The following is a 22,077-nucleotide window of genomic DNA, read 5'->3' as shown; positions in this document are numbered from 1 at the left end:
TTTTCTGATTAATTGTCTGACAGTCAACACAATGATGTGTGTCCGAAATGGACAGACAGACAATCTAATTTAAGTATAGATGACGGGAGTCGAAATTATTTATTTTAAATAAATACAAATTAAACCATTAAAATCACATTGATAAAAAATGTATTACATTTATTTCTGTATTTATTTATTCATTCACTATTTTATTTATTTATTCAGTAATTCATTGATTTATTCTTTTATTTATGCATTTATTTATTCATTCGTTCATTCATTTATTATTGTGTCATGTATTGTTCTCCATACAAACCATTTTAATAACTTTAAGCTCGTGGTGAAATGTATCAAATGTGAGCGTGTATAGTATAAAGTATGAGCGTGTTAAGTCCTTTAATATAATGTAAAACAATATAATATAATATAATATAATATAATATAATATAAAATGTCTTTTTAAGTATTTTTGAAGCGCATGCAGAAAAGCATGAACCCCGATGTAAAGTTTACGTAGTGGCCGTGAACGCAGCGTGAGGATCAAACCTGGAGGAGAGGAAACGCGGACGAACAGAAACCGCGAACGCAAAGTTTACGCAAATATGGGAGTTTTACGCTTTCACTTCGAAGTGCGAGGACGAATTTTCTGACCGTGAACGCGCTTGTTTACAACTTTACTGTCGGGAGTTTGTCAGAGTGTTGTTGTTGTTGTTGTTGTTGTTGTTGAAGAAGAAGAAGCGTCGGTTGAGGCAGAGTTCTGCTTTCGGGGAGAGAGACAGGTGGACAGACAGACAGACAGTCAGACAGACAGGGACAGGGGGACAGATTTAACGTGAGGACTGTCTCAGTTGTGTTGGTCAAATGAACTGCGCGGACGAGCTGGACTTCAGACTGAGCTTCGAGGACGAAGACAAACACTCAGCAGGTACGTGGCGTTAGCGAGCTGTCAATCGAGCTAAGCTAACGGGAGTTAGCGCGAGCTCCACCGGACGTCCGGTCGCTCGTTTTTCAAAGTAAAACCTCAGAGCGAACGCCACTTTATTGTTATTCTTGTATGTAGCACCTTAAAGTGATACTTGAGTGAAAGTACAAGTATGTTAACAGAACATGGCTTTAGTAGAAGTTTATAATCTTACTTAAATAAAAAAAAAGAATTAAAATGAATTTAATTTTATTAATCCCCTTAAGGAAAGTATTCCTCTGCATTTGACCCATCCTAGAATTAGGAGCAGTGGGCTGCCACACTGAGTAGCGCCCGGGGAGCATTGGGGGTTGGGTACCTTGCTCAGGGGTACCCCAGTCCTTTTTGGCCGGATGGGGATTTGAACCGGCGACCCTCCGGTTACAAGCCTAGTTCCCTTTCCACTTATTACTTTTACTTTACTGAAGTATCAAACGTTATTACGAAGTTTTAGAAGTAAGCGTTAAATATTATATAAATTCAGACCATAATACCAACTCTTCTTCTTCTTCTGATTTGATTTGGTAGTAACGAGTAATCTTCCCATTCACAAGCTGCAACATGTGATTAAGTGTCTTTGCTCAAGGACACACATAGACGAGCAGGGCCAGGAATTGAACCCACAACCTTCCAGTTGAAAGACAACTCACTCACTCACTCACTCACTCACTCACTCACTCAGTCAGTCAGTCTGTTTTGACTTCCTGGTTTTCTAACTGATCTGTGGCATCACCACCTGCTCCTCTTCCTCTGTCTGTGTGTGTGTGTGTGTGTGTGTGTGTTCTTGTATTTGTGCTTCTTTAGGACTTTTTTCTTTTCTGCCACAAACACTTACCAGTAGTAGTCCTCATGGAGACTAAAACCTGGTCCTAACGAGACAGAACCTCAGATTTAAGACCTGAATTGTGGTTATGGTTTAGGGTTAGTCATTAACTGGTTGTTGTTAAAGTTAGTGATGAGGCTTTGTTTTGTCTCAGCCCTAAGAAGAATAGCTACACAAACCTGTGTGTGTGTGTGTTCTTGTATGTATGTCTTTGTGAGGACATTTTGTCTGGTTAGAGGGCTTTTTTGGGGAGTTAAGTCCTGGTTTTAGGTTTAGAGTTAGGTGTTTAGTTGTGATGGTTCAAGGTTAGGGTAGAGGGTCAGGGACTGCTCTATGACTATGAGTGTCCAAAAAATGTACAAAAAATAGGAAGTGAGGACATTCTGTCTCGTTCTCATGTTCTGTCACACCTGGGTTAAGACTTGGTTCTAGGGATAGAGTTAGAATTAGGTTGGTGGTTAAAGGTTAGTATAAGGGGAAGGGAATTATGTCCATGAGTGTCCTCACTTTTCCACTAAACACTTCCAGCTCGGCTCGGCTCGACCACACCCACAGGGAACTTCTTCTTCGTATTTTGGTGCTTTTCCACTACATGGTACGGCACGGTTATTTTTCTTCTCCATCAGAGATAGAACCTGGTACCTGGTGTTTTTAGTTCCTGCTCTGATGAGGTTCAGCTCAGCCGATACTAAAATGTGACGTCGACAGACTGCCGGCCACTGATTGGTCAGAGAGTGTCGTCACTGAAGAGTCATGAGCGACAACAATGTCCAACTGTAGATCAGTTCACAAGACTTAAGAATCTACTGATAGTTCCAAAATCAAAAAAAAATATTTCTTTATCTTTACAACAACAAAAAAATATCATATTGAGTTCAGAGCTTTTATTCTGGAAAAAAAGAAAGAACTTATTCAAATGGATTCTGTTGCTAGAATTGTCAGTTTGCTTTCAGGGTTAGAGTTTTTTGGTTAAGGTTAAGTATTTAGTTAAGATGTTTAATGTTAGGGTAAGGGGATTTCATTGTGTCCATGAGTGTCCTCACTGAGATGGCTGGACAAGAAAGTGTGTGTGTGTGTGTGTGTGTGTGTGTGTGTGTGTGTGTGTGTGTGAGAGTTGTTGAAGCAGATCGCAGTCGCTGCTTTGTTGCCTTTTTTGCATGTCATGTGCAAAGTATGTGTGTGATATTAATAGGTGTGTGTGTGTGTGTGTGTGTGTGTGTGTGATAATGATCTGTGACTATGACTAGTCCAGTGCTGCTGCTACAGTGTGACATGTGACACCAGGTCAGTGTGTGTGTGTGTGTGTGTGTGTGTGTGTGTGTGTGTGTGTGTGTGATAATGATCTGTGACTATGACTAGTCCAGTGCTGCTGCTACAGTGTGACATGTGACACCAGGTCAGTGTGTGTGTGTGTGCGTGTGTCTCTCTCACGCACACACACACACACACACACACACACACACACACACTCACTCTCTCTCTCTCTCTCTCTCTCACAGACACTCTCACGCACACACACACACACACAGACTACACAATCATGATGATGATGATGATGATGATGATGAGGGTTAGGGATGGGACGATGTATTTATTGTGTTGACTGGGTTACTCAGGTTACACTGGAACATCATTAAATATTCATTGTCGTTTATCTGGTTTAAGTCCACTTCATTTATTCTTTTTACCTTTTATGTATAGTTTGCATTTTATTCTACATTTGTACATCTATATATATATACACACTAACTCACTCACTAACTAACTGTTTTAACGATTCCACGTCTTTGCCATCTTCTCGTCCCAGGTCCAGATCTCCATGTGAGGAGGCCTCCCCCCTCCACACAGGCTCTGGTGGAACAGTCCGTGGGCCAGGAGCTGTCAAGCGACCCCCCATATTTCACCAGCGCACACAACTACCAGCATATTGGCTGTGAATCGCATGGGCCCCAGTATGGAGCCCAGGGGAACCCCAGAGCGTTTGACTGTCCAAGTATTCAGATCACCTCCATAGCTCCTAACAGCCATGGGGAGCCCAGCACCGGACAGGAAGCTTTGGCGGTGGGTGGGGCAGAGGGGGGCTACTCTGATGCGTCCTGGTCCAGAGACCAGTTGTATTTGCCGACTGACCCCTGCTACCGGGACCCGGCCTTCTGCCCAAGTCCCTGCAGCAGCATGTCTTCCAGGAGCTGGATGTCTGACCTCTCATCCTGCGAGTCCTTCTCCCACATCTACGACGATGTGGAGGTGGAGCTAGGCGATGCGGCACGTCCCGCACTCGGGTCCCCACTGGGGTCTCCTCTGGGGTCTCCGGGCTGTGGGGGCGGGGCCTTTGGAGTGGAGTTATGGCAACAGAAATACCAACATCCTTTAGCCTTTAGCCCGTCGCTATCGCCCCATCAGTCACCTCATCAGTCGCCCTGCCACTCCCCTCGCACCAGCGTCACAGAGGAGAGCTGGCTGAACCGTCGACCCACGTCCAGGTACGAAGGGTAACTAACCCCCCCCCCCCCCTCCTTACTCCGCCCAGTGCCTGATTGGAAGAGTGGAATTAGAAAAGCTGAGAGTTAAATGTGAACGCAATAGCTGGTGTTTGACCAGAGAAGCCGTGGATTAGGGCTGCAAGTAATAATAACATTTGAAATGACATCGTAGTGAAGATTTAAGTCACTAAATGACCAATGACCACTGACCTCTGAAGTGAGGACATTTTCAGAAAGGGACAACTTTCAAAGTGAGGACATTTACAGAAAGGGACAACTTTCAAAGTGAGGACATTTTTGCCTTTGCACCTCTCTGCGCTTGGGTCCTAAAAACATTGTCCAGACCAGAGGACCCCGAGTCTCTCCCGGTGAGAACTGCTTCAGGTGTGATTTTTCTCCGCAGGTCGTCGTCCAGGCCGAGCTCCCCCTGTGGAAAGAGACGCCACTCCAGCGCTGACCCCCGCGTCCACGCCCGCTCGCCCTCCCCCCACCACTCACCCAGCCCCACGCCGAGTGCCTCCCCGCGTGACAGCGTGACAGAAGACACGTGGGCAGGAAGCCCCGCCCCTGCCCTCGGGCCCCTGCTGATGTCCGGCTACCAGGAGCTGGACGTCCCTTCCAAGACCAGGAGGACGTCGGGGAGCTCGCTGGGACTCCTCCCCGCTCAGGGAGACCCGGTGCTGGAACTGCTGCGGGATTCTGAAGAGGGTCACGAGCAGGACGGCCTGGCCGAGCTCTTCCTTCAGGTTCCCTCCCACTTCAGCTGGAACAAACCCAAACCTGGAAACCCTCCTCTGTTCAGGTTGGCTTTCAGTGAATGTTATTATTTACTCTTTGAGCTGAGAAGATTGCATGGAAATCTCATTCAATGACATGTGGTCGTCCTTCCTCGTGCAGTACGTACATTTTAATCAACAAATCAAACAATCTCGGCCACTCTTACTACTTCATGTGTGTCCTCACGGTAGTTTACAGCGGGACAACGGTTAAGAAAATGCTCCATCCTCGTTCAATACATAGACTCTTTGACCTTTGACCTTTGTTCAAACCCTGCACTTTAAACTGTTCACGATAACGTTTTGGTTTTCTTCCCTAAGATTAGAATTAGGCCAGTAATAATTATGGCTATGGTTAGAGTCATCATGCTTTTCCTCGACACAGTTCCAGCACGGCTCGACTCCATGAATCCATGACTTCATAGCTCCTCCTCAACGAGGGGCGGAGTCATCAAAGCACGTGCATGAAACTGTTGTGACGTAGTTTTCTACACAACACACACACACACACACACACAAACTAGCGACTTGTAAAGCAGTTGTTTTGGGTGAAAGTGAATCACTAAAAAGAATCATTCAGTACTTCCTGTATGATCGGAGCAACAGTCACTGAACTGAAATACCAGTGAACGTGGTCACGATCGCTGGCTCTCAGCAGTGCGCTCTCTGAATACACACACACACACACACACACACACACACACACACACACACACACACTGACTCCTGTTACATATTGACATTTTACAGATTAACACATGTTTTGGAACTATAGATTTTGGAATTATAAGTAGATTTTGGGATCATAAGTAGATTTTGGGATTATAAATAGATTTTGGAATTCTAAGTAGATTTTGGAACTATAAGTAGAATTTTTAACTGATCTACAGTTGGACATTGTTGTCTTCGATTCTTGTGTCGGACGTCGCACCCATGACTCTTCAGTGACGATACTCTCTGACCAATCAGTGACCTTCAGTCTGTTGACGTCACATTTTTTGTCACTGTTGGAAAAGAAAAAAAAGTTGTGCTGGAACTGTGTAATGGAAAAGTGCTGTTAGTCAATGCAATGTCCTCTGAAGTCATGGAGGCCACATTCTGTGTGTGTGTGTGTGTGTGTGTGTGTCTGCTGGTCACATGACTAAGTCTAATCTTATAATATTATAATCTACAATAAAACAAAGATCAGAGAGTCCTCTGGCTCTAACACGTTCTTATCTTCTACTGGTCAAGTGTAACTGCAGTGAACTTGAACTTCAGATTTCTTTTGTTTGTACGAGGTAGTCGTTCACTCGTTGGACAAACTCCAAACAGTGAGATAAAGACGTGAACGTGTTCTTACGACACGTAGATGTTTATCAAGTTTTCCAACAGGAAAAAAGTGTGTAAACCACTCACTCTCCCACACCAAACCCCACAGAGAAAATCAGTGATTTTAGCTGGCGATTTTTGCGTGCGTGCGTGAGTGATGGTAAAATCACTGATTTTCTCTCTGAGCTTTGGTGTGAGAGAGTGAGTGTTTTACAAACGTCACTTTCCTGTTGTAAAAGTGTGTCTCACAGTGAGATAAAGACGTGAACGTGTTGTTGAGATATCATAGACTAAACCGAATGTTGATTTTGTTAATCGTCTGTTTCCTGTCGGTATCTGGACAGTGAAGTGTCCGTTTGGATGTTTGTCTGAAGCTTACACCATACTGTATGTGGACATTGTGTCTTTGTTGTGTCCGTCTCCTCACAGCACCTCGTCCCCCCCTCCTCTCGACTGGCCTCTGCCCAGCCAGTATGACCAGTGTGAGCTGAGGCTGGAGGTTCAGCCCAAGTCCTACCACCGGGCTCATTATGAGACAGAGGGCAGCAGAGGGTCCATCAAAGCAGTGAGTGGAGGACACCCCGTTGTAAAGGTGCATTCCCACTTCTTCTTATTGAACTCACTTTTAGTTATTTGTGACACCGTTAAACTGAATAAGAGTTAAATTAGAAGTTTAGTTTCTTATCTGTCAACGGGATTTTTTCAGTGCGGACAACAGTAAAGAAAAACTGATTTTAGCCACTTGGCTGAAGGCTTACCTCATTTACCTTAGCTTAAATCTAAGATAATCTTAGATTATCTTGACAATTTTCACAGATTTCCAACCATGTCAAGCACTCAGTCTCCCACACCAAAGTCCACAGAGAAAATCAGTGACTTTAGCTGCAGGGACACAGGAGCTGCTGGTCCTCTGCTGCCTCATGTGGTCACTTTGTGTCACTGAGGTCAATCTGAATGAAGGATTTCAAACACCGAATTTACAAAAGAAGACATTTGAACTTAGTGATGGAGGCAGCAGTGGATCAACAGCTCCTGTGTGTGTGTGTGATGTTTAAATCACTGATTTTCTCTGTGGGCTTTGGTGTGGGAGAGTGAGTGGTTTACACACTTCCCTTTCCTGTTGCAGAAGTCTGTCTGACAGTGAGATAAAGACGTGAACACGTTTTTAAGACTTTATTGGGTGAGCCTTTTGTCAAGTGGCTGAAATCAGTTGTTCTAATTGACATGTTTGGACTGATTGTGTCGCTTTTATGTCAGAGTTTAGTTTTGCTCCTGTCGATGGTGAACAGTGGTCTGTAGAACCAGAGAGCAGAGGCAGGCAGAGGCAGGCAGAGGCAGGCAGAGGCAGGCAGAGCTCCATCAAGGCCTCGTGTGTGACAGACACCAACAGATTTATTTTGGGTGTCACATTGTCAGGCTGCTGCTGAAGCCAGATGAGCTTCGATGTGAGCGATGTGTGAAACTGCACTGTGTTTAGTGTCAAGACCAGGACAGCAGAGAGCTGCTGGATCTCCCAGGAAACAGAACATCATCCCAATGATGGCTGCAGCAGGGGAGGGGTTTGTTTGTCCACAAACAGCCCTCACGTGGCTCGGACCTGATGTCATGCATTTCATCGTCAGATCTGTTACTGGAGCGGAAACATGTTTTTATTCAGAGTCATTTCTTTGTTTCTGTTCACATCCACAGACACCAGAAGTAGTCCAAGTACTACAGTGAAAGTAAAAGTGACTCTTTTACAAGTAAGAATACTTCACTTGAAGTTCATTTTTATAACGTACCAGAAGTACTGACAGTAGTACTGTTAAAGATAGTCGTGAACGTCTTCACTTCAGGTGCCAAAAGTACTCCAGCAAAAGCATTCATGTACTGTATATGACACGGTTTCTTTAAATGATCAAAACATTTCCAGGTCATTGTCATATATTCCCGTGGGAATTTTCTGTTATTTGTGACAAGAGGAAGTTTTCAAACGCTTTTGTGTGAAGGCCTGAAAGATGCTGCACACGGTGGGAATTGAACATTTGTCGTCTCTTCACATCGTCTAGTAGTGTCTGCATCGTGTGTGTGTGTGTGTGTGGTGAGACAGTTGTAAACTTTGGTCTGCAGTTGATCGGATTTAGCGAGCGGCCGGTCAGCATGCTGTTGTTCATCTGCACCGCGGACGAGCGCTACATTCGCCCCCACGCCTTCTACCAGGTTCACCGAGTGACGGGGAAGACGGTCACCACCACCTGCCAGGAGAAGATCCTGGGCTACAGCAAAGTCCTGGAGATCCCTCTGCTTCCAGAAAACAGCATGACTGCCAGGTAACAGAAGCCTCAACAGCACCAGCATCAGGGTTAGCCTGATATCTACACATGACTCGGCTCAGCTCCACTCGCTTTGTTTTTCTTTCTTCTCCATCAGTGATAGAACCTGGCACCTGGTGCTTTTTTTAGTTCCTGCTCTGACAAGGTTCAGCTGAGCCGATACTAAAATGTGACGTCAACAGACTGAAGGTCACTGATTGGTCAGAGAGTGTCGTCTCTGAAGAGTCATGAGTGCGACGTCCGACACAAGAATCAAAGATAACAATGTCCAACTGCGTATTAAAGTTGAAAAGATTTAAAAGACTTAAAAATTCCAAAATCTACTTATAATTCCAAAATCTATTTATAATCCCAAAATCTATTCATAATCCCAAAATCTATTTATAGTTCCAAAATCTATTTATAGTTCCAAAATCTATTTATAATCCCAAAATCTATTTATAATCTCAAAATCTATTTATAGTTCCATAATCTATTTATAGTTCCAAAATCTATTCATAATCCCAAAATCTATTTATAATATCAAAATCTATTTATAGTTCCAAAATGTATTTATTATCCCAAAATCTATTTATAATCTTAAAATATATTTATAGTTCCCAAATGTATTCATAATCCCAAAATCTATTTACAGTTCCAAAATCTATTTATAATCCCAAAATGTACATATAATCCCAAAATCTATTTATAATCTCAAAATCTATTTATAGTTCCAAAATCTATTCATAATCCCAAAATCTATTTATAATCTCAAAATCTATTTATAGTTCCAAAATGTATTCATAATCCCAAAATCTATTTATAGTTCCAAAATCTATTTATAATCCCAAAATGTACATATAATCCCAAAATCTATTCATAATCCCAAAATCTATTTATAATCTCAAAATCCATTTATAGTTCCAAAATGTATTTATAATCCCAAAATCTATTTATAATCTCAAAATCTATTTATAGTTCCAAATTCCACCAATTGGTCAGAGTGCGTCGTCATGTGATTTATTCCACAGCATCGACTGCGCCGGCATCCTGAAGCTGCGCAACGCCGACATCGAGCTGAAGAAAGGCGAGACGGACATCGGGCGCAAGAACACGAGGGTGCGAGTGGTGTTCAGAGTCGCCGTGCCTCAGACGGACGGACAAATGCTGTGGCTCCAGACGGCGTCCATTCCCGTGGAGTGCTGTAAGTCGCCGCTAATATGAACTCGTCGCTTTCAGGCCTGCGACAACTCAGCCATTATTTGTAGATTACTACATGGATTTTGATGCAGCGTGTTCTCACACTCACACATTCACAGGTGACGTGTCCACGATTAACCTCATGTTTCCTGTCCTGTGATATCTTTCATGTCAGGATGTCACTGTTGTTGGTTCTTAATCTCCATCCACAAACAGACATGTAAACGTAATCTGTGTTGTGCTGTGCAGCTCAGCGCTCTGGCCAGGAGCTTCCTCAGGTGGACAGCTTCAGTCCCAGCTGCTGCTCAGTGGACGGCAGAGAGGAGCTGCTCATCACAGGGTCCAACATCTCCACACTGTCCAGGGTAGTTTTCACCGAGAAAGGACCCGGTGAGTTCTGACTACATTTACACATCAAGGCCCATTGATGCTTCATTTTCTTCGTCTTCCTCACCATCATTCATGCGTCTTTTAGGTCAGTGAGGGCGATTACACGATACGTCCTCTAGGGGTCAGTGCCGGGTACTAAGTTGCAGGCATTGACAAACATAGCGACCATTAAAAGCGATCAATTTGATCCGAAATGAGACGAAATGCGAACAGATTTTGTGGCGGGGGAACATTACTTACTCATTTTCACTATTTCCATGTGTCTGCCACAAATTGTGACCACTTGCTTTGCTGATTCAGCTCCTGGAATCTAACAAAATCAGATTTGTGTCGATATTATCAAACAACACACAAATGAACCACAAAAAAGAAAATATGGATTTAATCATTCAAAAAATGTTTCTATTTTTATTTGTTTGCACTTCAAACTTGTTATTTGCACTTCCTGGTTTTTTTTGTTTGCAATTCTGACCATGGGCGGGGCTTAGGAAGCTGCCTGCTGATTGGCTACTGGGTTTTCGAGCGACTGCTTAAAGGGGACATATTATACCCTATTTCCCCCCATTAAAATAGTTCCCTGGTGTCCTAATGAACATGTCAGTGACATGCCTTGGTCAAAATACCATAAGGATGAAGCACCATATCAGTTCAATAACCCTGCTAAACCCGCCCCTTTCAGAACGCTCGGTTTTTGTGCATGGTCCCTTTATATGCAAATGAGACACAGGCAAACACACGCCCACTTCTTCCAGGGGGTTTCTGATTTGTCCTTTTTACAGCGCTCACTCGCTCAGCTCCTGTTCCCTCCGCTCTATTCGTCTCCTCCTCCCTCCACTAGTTCTCTGACAATATCAACATGGCAGCGAGAGTGTCGTCACAGGAGGAGACGTCCGACGTAAGGATCGAGCCGAACACTGACCAACTGTAAATCAGTTAAAAATACATAGGGACAGCACCGCTGGCGATCAGCGGTGCTGTCCCTATGTAATTTTAACTGATTTTCACAGAGAGTGCAGCACCGCTGATCACCAGCGGCGAGCTGCGTAAACTGCCACTGTATGTGACTGTATCAGACTGAGTCTGTGCTCCAGTCATGGAGGACGTACTGAACAAATATGTTTAATTAGGACGTGTCAGAATGGTCAGTTATGACCTCTATTTGACCTTTTCTTAACAATGTGTGTGTTTGTACGTCGGTGAAATACGGTCGCTGACGAAATACGGCGACCGCTGGCCGCAGTCTGATGTGAAGTGGTGCGAACACACGAACACACGTTTGCTGACTTTATCCGGCATAAACTTTTCCTTTTCTTTTTTTTTTTCATACCTTTGGAGGAAAATGTGGTGATTTATTAATTGACTGAAGTTCCGTCCATGTCTTTGTCCCTCAGATGGAAAGTCACTGTGGGACCTGGATGCCAGAGTTGTGCCAGAAAAAAGTAGCAGCGTAAGTAGAGACGTTCTCTGTGGGCGGTCATGTGACTCCAGGACGTCACATCCTTCAGCTCGTTTTATTGATTTATTTAAAACAAAAACAAAAAAGACGCTCTGCAGTGAAGAGGTTTTTATGAACCTTTTTGCGATGTCGAGGCATCTGGACGTCTGAGCGTTCAGAGTCTTGAAAAGGACAGTCAGACACAATTGTTGCTATGGTGATATCTTGAAGCAGCAGAAACTGACTGTGATCTCTGTCCCTCTGTCCCTCTGTCCCTCTGTCCCTCTGTCCTCCATGTGATACCGACTGACTGAAGGATTAATCTTGACGTTCTCTGTCCTTCAGACCAGCATCACAGTGGAGGTCCCTCCTTACTATAAGAAGACTTCGAGTCCGGTCCAAGTCCAGTTCTACGTCTCAAACGGGAAGAGAAGGAGGAGTGTAACACAGAGCTTCACCTACCTGCCTGGAGTTGGACGTCAGCTCCCTGGTGCAGCTGGACCACCACTGGTTAAACAGGAATGCTGGGAGCTAGAGCACATCTCCCACAATCCACCTGGATTCAGCCCACATGTGGCACGTTATGATTCCTGTGGTCATCCCACCCAGAAGGAACCTGGTCTCCGTCCTCCTCCACCCTCTGTCCCCCATCAAACTCCTTTGATGTTTCCTCACACCGCCTCCTCTCTTCCTTCTCACACCTCCTTCATTCCTCTTCAGACGTCCATCATGCCTCCTCATACCTTCACAGTTCCTCCTCAGATGTCCCCGCTGCCTCCTCAGGCTTCTCCCGTCCCCCTTCAGACCTTCACCGTGCCTGCTCACACCTCCTTGCTGTCCCCCGTTGGATCTCAGAGGGAACTACCTCCATCTTTGAGTTCCAGCAGAGTCTTCATGACCCCCACTGGTCCCCAGAAGGAGTCTCTGCCGAGCGTCAAGCAAGAACCTGAAGACCAGCTGGGCCTGGGATCCCTGGGCCTCCAGGAGATCACACTGGATGACGGTAGGAAGCAGAGAATGTTTGAACAGGTGGGATGGGCTATGAAAACACGGACTCAGGCCTGAGACTCGTCGGACTCAGGCCTGAGACTCGTCAGATTCAGGCCTGAGACTCTTCAGATTCAGGTCTGAGACTCTTTAGATTCAGGCCTGAGACTCGTCAGATTCAGGTTTGAGAATCGTCAGATTCAGGCCTGAGACTCGTCAGATTCAGGCCTGAGACTCGTCAGATTCAGGTTTGAGACTCTTTAGATTCAGGCCTGAGACTCGTCAGATTCAGGCCTGAGACTCGTCAGATTCAGGTTTGAGACTCGTCATATTCAGGCCTGAGACTCGTCGGATTCAGGTCCGAAACTTTAGATTCAGGTCTGAGACTCTTTAGATTCAGGCCTGAGACCCGTCAGATTCAGGTTCGAGGCTCTTCACATTCAGGTCTGAGACTATTCAGATTCAGGTCTGAGACCCTTTAGATTCAGGTCTGAAACTCTTTAGATTCAGGTCTGAAACTCTTTAGATTCAGGCCTGAGACCCGTCAGATTCAGGTTCGAGGCTCTTCACATTCAGGTCTGAGACTATTCAGATTCAGGTCTGAGACTCGTCAGATTCAGGTCTGAGACTCTGTTCTCTGTGTCCACACTGATGATGGTCATTTATACACCAGGGCTATTTGTATCGTGTGTGCGTCTGTGTGTGTGTGTGTGTCTGTCTGTCTGTCTGTCTGTCTGTCTGTCTGTCTGTCTGTGTGTGTGTGTGTGTGTGTGATCCTGGTTAATTATAGTTGTGTGTGTCTGTCTGTCTGTCTGTACGTGCGTGTGTGTGTGTGTGTCTGTCTGCGTGTCTGTCTGTCTGTGCGTGTGTATGTGTCTGTCTGCGTGTGTGTCTGTCTGTCTGTCTGTCTGTCTGTGTGTGTGTGTGTGTGTGATATCCTGGTTAATAATAGTCATGTGTGTGTGTTGCAGTGTCTCAGTTGGTGGCAGCAGCTGTCGTCAGGCCTCTGAGCCTCCTCCTGCACACGCGCACACACACACACCCACACGCACACACACGCACACACACGCACACACACACACACACACACACACACACAGTGTGACTTTGGCGTGATGATGTAAAGGTCAAACGACTTGCCTTTCTTAACATTGTCATTTCTTTAAAACAGTGTCAGCTGTTCAAACTATAACGGTACATCACTTCAAGTGTTGCAACAGCAAAGAATTGTGGGACGGTCAAGGATAGTGCAGTGTATCCTATGCTATAGGAGATAAGGAAAGGAATCACTGAAGCTCCTTCATGGCTGCCACTGAAAATGTCTGAATCTTTTTTCTATTTTGAACAAAAGTCTCGAATGTCTTCAATGTCTTCAGAACGTGTCCACGTCTTTATCTCACTGTGAGACAGACGCTGGTCCACTGCTGCCTCTTGTGGTCACTTTGTGTCACTGAGGTCAATCTGAACAGATTATTTTAAAATCCAAAGTCACAAAACGAAACATTTGAACTTAGTGATGGAGTTCTGTGTTTAAAATCCTTCAGATTTGCCTCAGTGACACAAAGTGACCACACGAGGCAGCAGTGGACCAGCAGTGGACTTTGGTGTGGGAGAGTGAGTGGTTTACAAGTGTTAGTGACTGAAGACGATAATGATGATCATTAGAGTCTTGTCTCCTCAGTTTCAGGTTTCACTCGCTCTGCTATGAATAGGCTGAAGCGGAGGCGGGGCCATTTGCTGCTCTGTAAATACACACACACACACAGCAACAGTGATGATTCAGTCATGTCTCCTGTTATCTCGTCTTTCCTTAACTTCTGACCTTATTTGACCCGTCTTAGATCATCTCACCTCGTCTTAATCCATCTTGTTATCATACTTGAGTTTACTTGATCTTATGGTGGTAGGGTCACCGTGTTTTTGTAAAAAAAAATGACTTACTGTGCTTTATCTTATCTTAAGCAGCAGTTTGTGTCGTGGTGCTCCCTCTGGTGGTCTGTCGGGGGAAGTGCAGCTCAGTATTCACTCCTGTTCATGCAGTCATTTTAGAAAAGAAAACCTCCTTTAACCTGGCGACGTTCTCAAACGTGTCGTTTGGTCCACAAACCAGAAAATATTCATATTTCAGATATTTCTTAAAAACAGTCGTTATAGTCCTATATCATTTTTACTGTCTAGTTTTTTTTATCTATGGAAATAGTAACTTTATCTCGAGAAGTACCACATCAATAAATAGTAAATTTTTAAGTAGTTAGTCGAAGATGTATGAAAGTAATAACCCCGTTTGGTGGTTGTGTGTGTTTTGCAGTGAACGAGGTCATCGACAGAGACATCAGCGGTCTGAGCGGCGCTGGGCGCCTCCACCAGTTGGACCAGCACCATCAGTACGACTCCAAGTTCCGTGGAGCGTCTCAGTAACAGCTTCTGTCCACAATCACAAACACTGACCTTCAAGTGCCTGAAAACCACACGAGTGTCACGCGGCTCTTTCCTCGTCTGTCTCAGGAATCTTAGCGCTAACTCGTACCTCAGCGACAAACCAAAGATGTTTCTTTGTTTTTAAACTAAATCTTTTGAACGACAAATAAGGGTGTTGAATAAAACTGGTAAAAAAGGGCTGTAAATCGACGGTACGGTGTTTTAACGCGACACCGTTACAACAATCAGAGACTTGTGTTGTTATTTATTGGCTAATTAATTATGAAATCTATTTTTGATACTCTGGATCTGATCTGTTGACTAACACTTAAATCCTTCTGCTGATTTTATTTTATATTTTTTAAATATCTCAGTTTATGTTTCCTTCACTGTACGGCATCACTGCTGTTCAACCCGGAGGAACTGTTCTGGTGTGAAGCTTTAAGACGCTGAATTATTGAAATGTATCATAAGGTTGAAGTAAAAACAAAACAGAAAGAAAAATCTCCTGTGTTTTTATAATTAGAAAAGCAGCAGCGGGAGAAACCGTGGAAACAGAAGAAGAAGAAGAAGCAGCAGAGAAAAACAAACAGCAGGAGGTGGAATATTGTCACAATTGTCATATTGTATTGGACATAAAAGTCAAATCAGAACATCTGTCATGAAAAGTGGACGTTGTGAAGCCTCTGGATTTGACCTGTGCCATGTTGGTTTTTGAAATCCAAAGTTCACAGGCACAGGTGTCCCGGGTGGACGTTGACGTTGGTAATGGAGAGAGAGAAGGTCCACCAGACCAGCTTCCATCTGACCAACCTGACCACTCCATCTCATTTAAACAGCTTCTGGTCCGGGTCGCCCTGAACGTAGCAGAACTCTTCCACGGCTGATCCGGAGCCTTCTGTCCAGCAGCTGTTGGTGCAGGTGTAAACCAGAACCGTCCCGAACTCCAGCTCCGCCTCGGCGTCCTTCCTCCGCAGCTGACTGACCAGCGCTGGCATCAGCTGCAGCTCAAACGTTCTGGATCCTCCGCAGGAGCCGCACGGCGTCGCCACCGGAGCCGCGTTCGCCGGCGGCTCGGAGATGAAGAGCGGCCTCCCGCCGCGACAGTAACGCAGGATCTGTTGAGGACAGATCGAGATCCTCTTCATGAACCTGGAGAAGATGGCATCTCCGTGTCTGGCTCTTGACTTCTCGTACTTCTCCTGCCCGCGATCGCCGACGCCCTCGCCACAGTCCAGCCCGCCCACTGCCACGCCCTCTCTGCTCTCGTACTCCCTCAACAGCTGCTGGACGTGGTCCACGTCGTCCTCGCCGCCAAGATCCGACTCGTCCACCACGCTGACGAAGAACGAGCGGAAAACAGGAACGTCGTCATGTGACTCTCCCAAAGAGAGGTCCTGGAGTCTGCAGCTGAGAACAGCGCCCCCTGCTGAGCCACAGGGGGAAAAAATGAGAACTGAGAATTTGTGTTTCAGATGCAGCTGATGTCAATGTCACTGAACCCCAGAGTCACTTCTAAGGTAGGGAAGAAATAATTATGAAATTAAACCAACGATATAAACCTTTTTTTAATGTTTGGTTGAATGAGGTCCTGATAAGTCAGCATCTTGTGCCTTGAACCTGACAGACAGACAGCAACAAGCTTTCAAGTCTTTATCTCACTGTCACACAGGAAACTGAAGTTTGTAAACCACTCACTCTCCCACACCAAAGTCCAGAGAGAAAACCAGTGAGCTGCTGGTCCTCTGCGTATACATCACACTTACGACGAGCACTTCATAGTTTGGCTTACTTGAAGCTTTACTTACTTCTTCTCTTACTTATGCTCTTACTTCTAGCTCTTATTTGTACTCAAATGTTTAAATGCACTTATTGTAAGTCGCTTTGGATAAAAGCGTCTGCTAAATGACATGTAATGTAATGTAATGGTCCTCTGCTGCCTCGTGTGGTCACTTTGTGTCACTGAGGTTAATCTGAACAAAGGATTTCAAACCCTGAAATGACACAATAAGACATTTGAACTTTGATAAACGTTTGATGGCAGCAGTGGATCAACAGCTCCTGTGTGTGTGTGTGTGTGTGTGTGTGTGTGATAAAATCACTGATCTTCTCTATGGACTTTGGTGTGAGAGAGTGAGTGGCTTGTAGCGCCACCTACCTTCTGCGTCCTCCTTCACCTGGGTGTCCTCCTTCACTCCCCCTCCTCCTCCCCAGTCGTCCCCCTCCTCCTCCTCCTCCACGCCCCAGTCGTCAGCGGTGTCACACCAGTCTGTGGCCGACAGAGGAGCCTCCTGAGCGGGCACAGACCTGCTGGGTTCCCGCTCAGCTTCCAGACTCTGAGAGCGGATCGCCCTCCAGCTCTCTGCCCTGCCGCAGCACTCTGCACCCGGGCACGCGAACAGACGCAGGGTCCTGTGGTAGGGCGACGCCTCCAGGGGGCAGTAGATCTGAGCCACGTGAGCTAACGGGGCTCCGCAGTGACCACAGCGGGGCCACGGCGGAGAGATGACCGGAGACCAGTCCGGGTGACCCCCCACTTTGTTAGTGAGGTGTGAGGACCGGTGTCTCTTTGGCTCGAGCTCTCCGTCACACACACCGAGCAGAATCACCTCCTGAGCGGATGAAGCCATCGCTCACATGTTTGAGTCCGTGGTCCGACATCAAAACATGACCGCCAGCCGGCCGGATAAAGTTCCGGGATGTTATTTTTTTTTAAAAAACCACACACACAAAAAACTGAGCTGCCATTAATAAACATACATCATGACAATGTGGAAATAAATATGACATTTTTCAAAAATCTAACACATTAAAACGCGGCTGTTGCGTATTAGGAGGGGAACACAGAGTAGTTCCTACCGGAACTGAAGATGTGGTTATTTAAGTTACAGGGGGGTTCGTCCGTTTGAACACTTTCAATGGTAAATAAATAAATATTTTCTTTTATTTTGTGTTCTTTTTTATTTTACAATTCTGGTTTGTAGGACAAACGTTACAGTCGTTTTAGTTTTTATTTAGTTTAGACTTTTTCTTTTTTTTTTAATTAGTTAGTTTTAATTTGTTTAGAGCGGGTTTACTCGTTATCTATTCATTATTCATGAATATTATTCATTATATTGAGATAGTATCTCAGTATACTGAGATACAAAATCGATCACAATAGTAAAAGAGACGCGTGTAAAAGTAGCCACAGGACACCTCGAGACATGGACACGTGCTTCTATAGATCTTATGCTATATTTTTAATTCGTGGAGTTTCACATTTGTAAAAAGCCAAAAACAGCGCAGAAAAGTCTTACTTCCCAGAGTGACGTCACAGGTGTGTACGAGCACAGCAAAGCGCGGTCATGTGGCGTCTCGTGAACGTCAAGTGCGATATGAAAACTTGATGAGAAATGTGAATAAATGAAGGCGATTGTGAGTTTTTACTTGAATATTTAAAAAATAAATTAATATTACGACAAAGCACTAAATACACTGATGTACACTGCGTTACTGCCATCATGCCTTTGGCTGTTCGTGCACGTAGCCGAGAGGCATTATGGGAGTCACACTTACCCCGCACATGTGACTGCGCATGCTCTGTGGGCAGCTCGACCCGGACATAAACCCGGAAGTCAGACTATTTCACCGGCAGTTCTTAACTTGGCGTCTTTAGCCGGAGTTTCCACCGTTGTTCGTTTCGGGTGGACGGTGGACAGTGGACAGTGGACAGTGGAGAACTCGCGGCGTCGCTGTGGGAGTTTGTGCAGTTTCTCTCCCGGGTTAGCATTAGCCGTTTTGAGAGCAGGGAAGTCTTTGTCGCGGGTGGCTGACGTCATTAATTAAGAGTATCCTGGTTGGTCTGTCGGGAAAATGGGACGTTTATAGTTCCGAGCTGATAAAGGTGGTCGAGGACACGATTTCGGTCGGATTGTGGGACCGAACGGACGAATCTTACGACCCTCTTGTGTCTCGCGTGCCCTGGTCCAACTTTGTGACCGATCCACGGAGTGACGTCATGCCTTCATGTGCTGCCCTCAACTGCACAAGTCGCTCCGACAGCCAACGACCACTTTATTGGTAAGTTATAGTCAAAGTATATAAAAGTGTGTGAAAGTTCCCCTTTGATCATTTCCACAACTCACAAACAGTGTTTGAAATAGTCTACGGCCTCTCTGGGACTAGAGCCTGGTCTAATGTGGTCTAGACAGGAGCGGTTTTAGTAAACTGAAACCTGAAATACTGAGGCATACATATTTATTAAGAATAGATAAAGTTGACAGTAAAAAAACAATCCTTTAAAATCATTACAATTGTGTGTGTGTGTGTGTGTGTGAGACACTACAGTAAATATTCAAAGGCAAACCATTTTCAAACTTCTTGACAAATATTTGAATTCTCTATTCATATATTAATGTTGTATATTTTTCATGGCAGTCGTCTCTGACGTCTCTGAGGCCATTTTCATCTCAAACAATGATAATGGCATAATAATGCAGGTACACCAATAATAATAATAATAATAATAATAATAATAATAATAATAATAATAATAATGAACAAAACAACCAAAAACAATAACTTAAATGGACTCTCAGTCTCTGTTAACCAAACAATGCGGCGGATAAAAAACCAAACACAATAAATAAAATGGATGTAAACCAAATTGAATCATTAACAGACAACACTGTGATTCAATCCGAAGTGCTACTACACTGCAGCTGTCACGTTTGTTTTCCATCTTCCTCCAACTGTCACCTCGTCTAGGTGAGAAGTTTTGGATCTGGACCTGGTCTAATGTTGTCTACATGCAGGAAAAATCAGTCAAATGTCCCATTTTTGCCTTTTCATAAATAGGTCAAATGTTTCACAAATCAGAAAGTGTTTTAAATAATCTACAGCTTCTCTGGGATTATCTCGTCCAGGTCTGATAAATCTAGGTATTTGCGTTTTTGGTCTCGATGCAGAAAAATCAGCAAAATATCCCCTTCTGGATTTTTTTCCCAGTATCACAAAAAAATAGCAGTGATGGGGGTCAGGCAGGGCTTCAGACGGCGCTAAAGTTTATTTCAAATGCCTAAAATGTTATATGTTGTACTTTGTACAAAATATATAAATGTGAAAGAGATGGAAATGAATATGTATAATACTAAACAAATGGAAACATGGTTTTACAGTTTTCCACTGAGTGATCGCAAGAGGCTTCGTCAGTGGGTGGGCAATCTCAGGCGCAGGAATTGGACTCCGAATAAGAACTCCAGGCTGTGTGCGCTTCACTTTGAAGAAGGCTGTTTCACTTTCAGCTATGGGAGAAAGCGGCTAACATCCACAGCCGTCCCCACCATTTTTAATGTCTCCATGTTGTATAAGTCAAGGTCAGCTCAGGAAACAAGCAGGAATGCACAGGTGAGTTTGCGATCACACGTCGTCGATCACATGTACGCCAAACAAGCAGCACAGGACGGGGCAGCGCTCTTGGATAATGACAGAGTTGTTGTGAAACAGGAGTTGATTGACAGCCGTGATGATGTTGGGTCAGATGTACTGTATCACAGTGACATAGACACAAAAACACAAAGTATCACCATTGCTAATACTGCTACTACAGACACACAAGCAGTACCAGTTTCAAAAGTATCGGTGGCAACGTTAACCACTCTGGACCCCGTCGGCGCAGCGAGGGAATCCAACATGACACTGAAACGCTCATTTGAGTTGGTTTCACCTGGTGAAACGCTTGGTGATCGTGGAAAAAGAATTAGATTGGACAACGAATTGAAAATAAGAGTGGATTCTCTGTCTCAGGTCATCGGTGTGCTCAAGCAGAAAAACCTGATTTCCTCTGGATGTGCAGAGAAGCTGGAGAACTCCTTCAGTGCGGTGCCAAAGGCAATTCTCACCAGACTGGGACGTGGAAATGTGTCAAAAGTGCCAGAAGAATTGCGCTCGTTTGCAATTACTCTGAACTTCTACTCTGCAAAGGCGTATGCTTTTGTGAGAGACAATTTTGACCTTTTCTTGCCGCTTCCTTACACTATTAGGAAGTATTACAGCAGCGTCTCTGCAGACCCAGGATTCACAAGAGCATCGTTTTCTGCACTGCAGACCCACGCAGAAGACAGACAGAAAGAGGGCAAACAAACCATCTGTGCTTTAATGGTGGGTGAAATGCCCATTTGCAAGCATGTGGAATATTCTGACGGGAAACTCCATGGATACGTGGATCCTGGTTGTGGGGCCATTGACGACAGCCTGCCACCAGCAAGACATGCATTTGTTCTCATGGCCGTTGCGATCGATGAATCGTGGAAAATCCCATTGGCATATTTCTTTGTAGATTCGCTGACTGGGGAGGAGCGTGCTAACATCATCACCGAGTGCCTTCTACGACTTCAATATGCCGGCGTCCGCACAGCGTCTTTGACCTGCGATGGACCATCGTGTCATTTCACCATGTTAAAAACACTTGGGGTGGATTTGGAGGTTAATTCAATGACACCATCGTTTCCTAATCCTGCTGATTACTCCCAAGTTGTCCACGTGCTTTTGGACGTATGCCATATGACGAAACTGCTGAGGAACACACTGGCCGAGGGAGGTTTGCTTCAAACCCCGAGAGGAGACATTAGGTGGCAATACATCGTGGAGCTTAACAAACTTCAAGAGGTAGAAGGCCAGAGACTGGGAGACAAGTTAAAGATGGCACATGAAAGGTGGGAGAAAGAGAAGATGAAGGTAAAACTTGCAACTCAAGTTTTTAGCAGCAGTGTAGCAGATGCTCTGGAATACTGCAACAAGCATCTGCATTTGCCACAGTTCAGAGGATGTGAGGAGACTGTGGACTTCCTGAGAACCATTGATGCCGCTCTTGATGTTCTCAACAGCAGGAACCTCCTCGGTAAACGAAACAAAAAACCAACCAAGAGGTCAAACATAAAAAGCAGAGGAAATATACTGCTGAAAGCAGAAAAGGTTCTTCTGGCACTCGAGGATGAAAGAGGAATGCCTATACACTCTGGAAAACGGCGAACATGCGTC

General features: G+C 44.8%; 2 protein-coding genes across 3 annotated transcripts; one reads left to right on the top strand and one right to left on the bottom strand.

Annotated features, from left to right (window-relative positions):
• Positions 1–509: 509 nt before the first annotated feature.
• Positions 510–15,305, top strand: LOC131469939 (nuclear factor of activated T-cells, cytoplasmic 3-like). The gene is made up of 10 exons (XM_058645394.1): positions 510–907; positions 3,574–4,249; positions 4,653–5,051; positions 6,766–6,928; positions 8,446–8,645; positions 9,659–9,831; positions 10,077–10,217; positions 11,609–11,664; positions 11,998–12,655; positions 14,948–15,305. The coding sequence occupies exons 1-10, from the start codon at positions 844–846 to the stop codon at positions 15,055–15,057; spliced, it is 2,640 nt and encodes an 879-aa protein (XP_058501377.1). The 5' UTR covers positions 510–843; the 3' UTR covers positions 15,058–15,305.
• A 251-nt stretch (positions 15,306–15,556) lies between these two features.
• On the bottom strand, positions 15,557–18,747 carry pdcd2l (programmed cell death 2-like). Of its 2 annotated transcripts, none has more exons than XM_058645405.1 (2): positions 17,216–18,747; positions 15,557–16,486 (listed from the first exon to the last, which is right to left on the bottom strand). In XM_058645405.1, exons 1-2 carry the CDS (start codon positions 17,685–17,687, stop codon positions 15,885–15,887), a joined length of 1,074 nt encoding a protein of 357 aa, XP_058501388.1. In that variant the 5' UTR covers positions 17,688–18,747; the 3' UTR covers positions 15,557–15,884. The 2 variants fall into 2 exon arrangements, with proteins under 2 accessions (XP_058501388.1, XP_058501389.1); XM_058645406.1 differs by having other exon boundaries at positions 15,557–16,483.
• Positions 18,748–22,077: the final 3,330 nt, after the last annotated feature.

The sequence above is a fragment of the Solea solea genome, chromosome 12 (genome assembly GCF_958295425.1).
Source record: "Solea solea chromosome 12, fSolSol10.1, whole genome shotgun sequence".
NCBI classification, from domain to species: domain Eukaryota; kingdom Metazoa; phylum Chordata; class Actinopteri; order Pleuronectiformes; family Soleidae; genus Solea; species Solea solea.
The sequence above is the reverse complement of the archived record's forward strand: the minus strand, read 5'-3'. Positions and strand labels throughout refer to the sequence as shown.

Excerpts from the sequence above, each read along its gene's own strand:
- LOC131469939 (XM_058645394.1), top strand. The coding sequence starts at position 844 with ATGAACTGCGCGGACGAGCTGGACTTCAGACTGAGCTTCGAGGACGAA. Across the intron at positions 5,052-6,765 it reads GGAAACCCTCCTCTGTTCAG|CACCTCGTCCCCCCCTCCTC; the intron begins GTTGGCTTTCAG and ends GTCTCCTCACAG. Across the intron at positions 8,646-9,658 it reads GAAAACAGCATGACTGCCAG|CATCGACTGCGCCGGCATCC; the intron begins GTAACAGAAGCC and ends TTTATTCCACAG.
- pdcd2l (XM_058645405.1), bottom strand. The coding sequence starts at position 17,687 with ATGGCTTCATCCGCTCAGGAGGTGATTCTGCTCGGTGTGTGTGACGGA. Across the intron at positions 16,487-17,215 it reads GGTGAAGGAGGACGCAGAAG|CAGGGGGCGCTGTTCTCAGC; the intron begins GTAGGTGGCGCT and ends CCTGTGGCTCAG.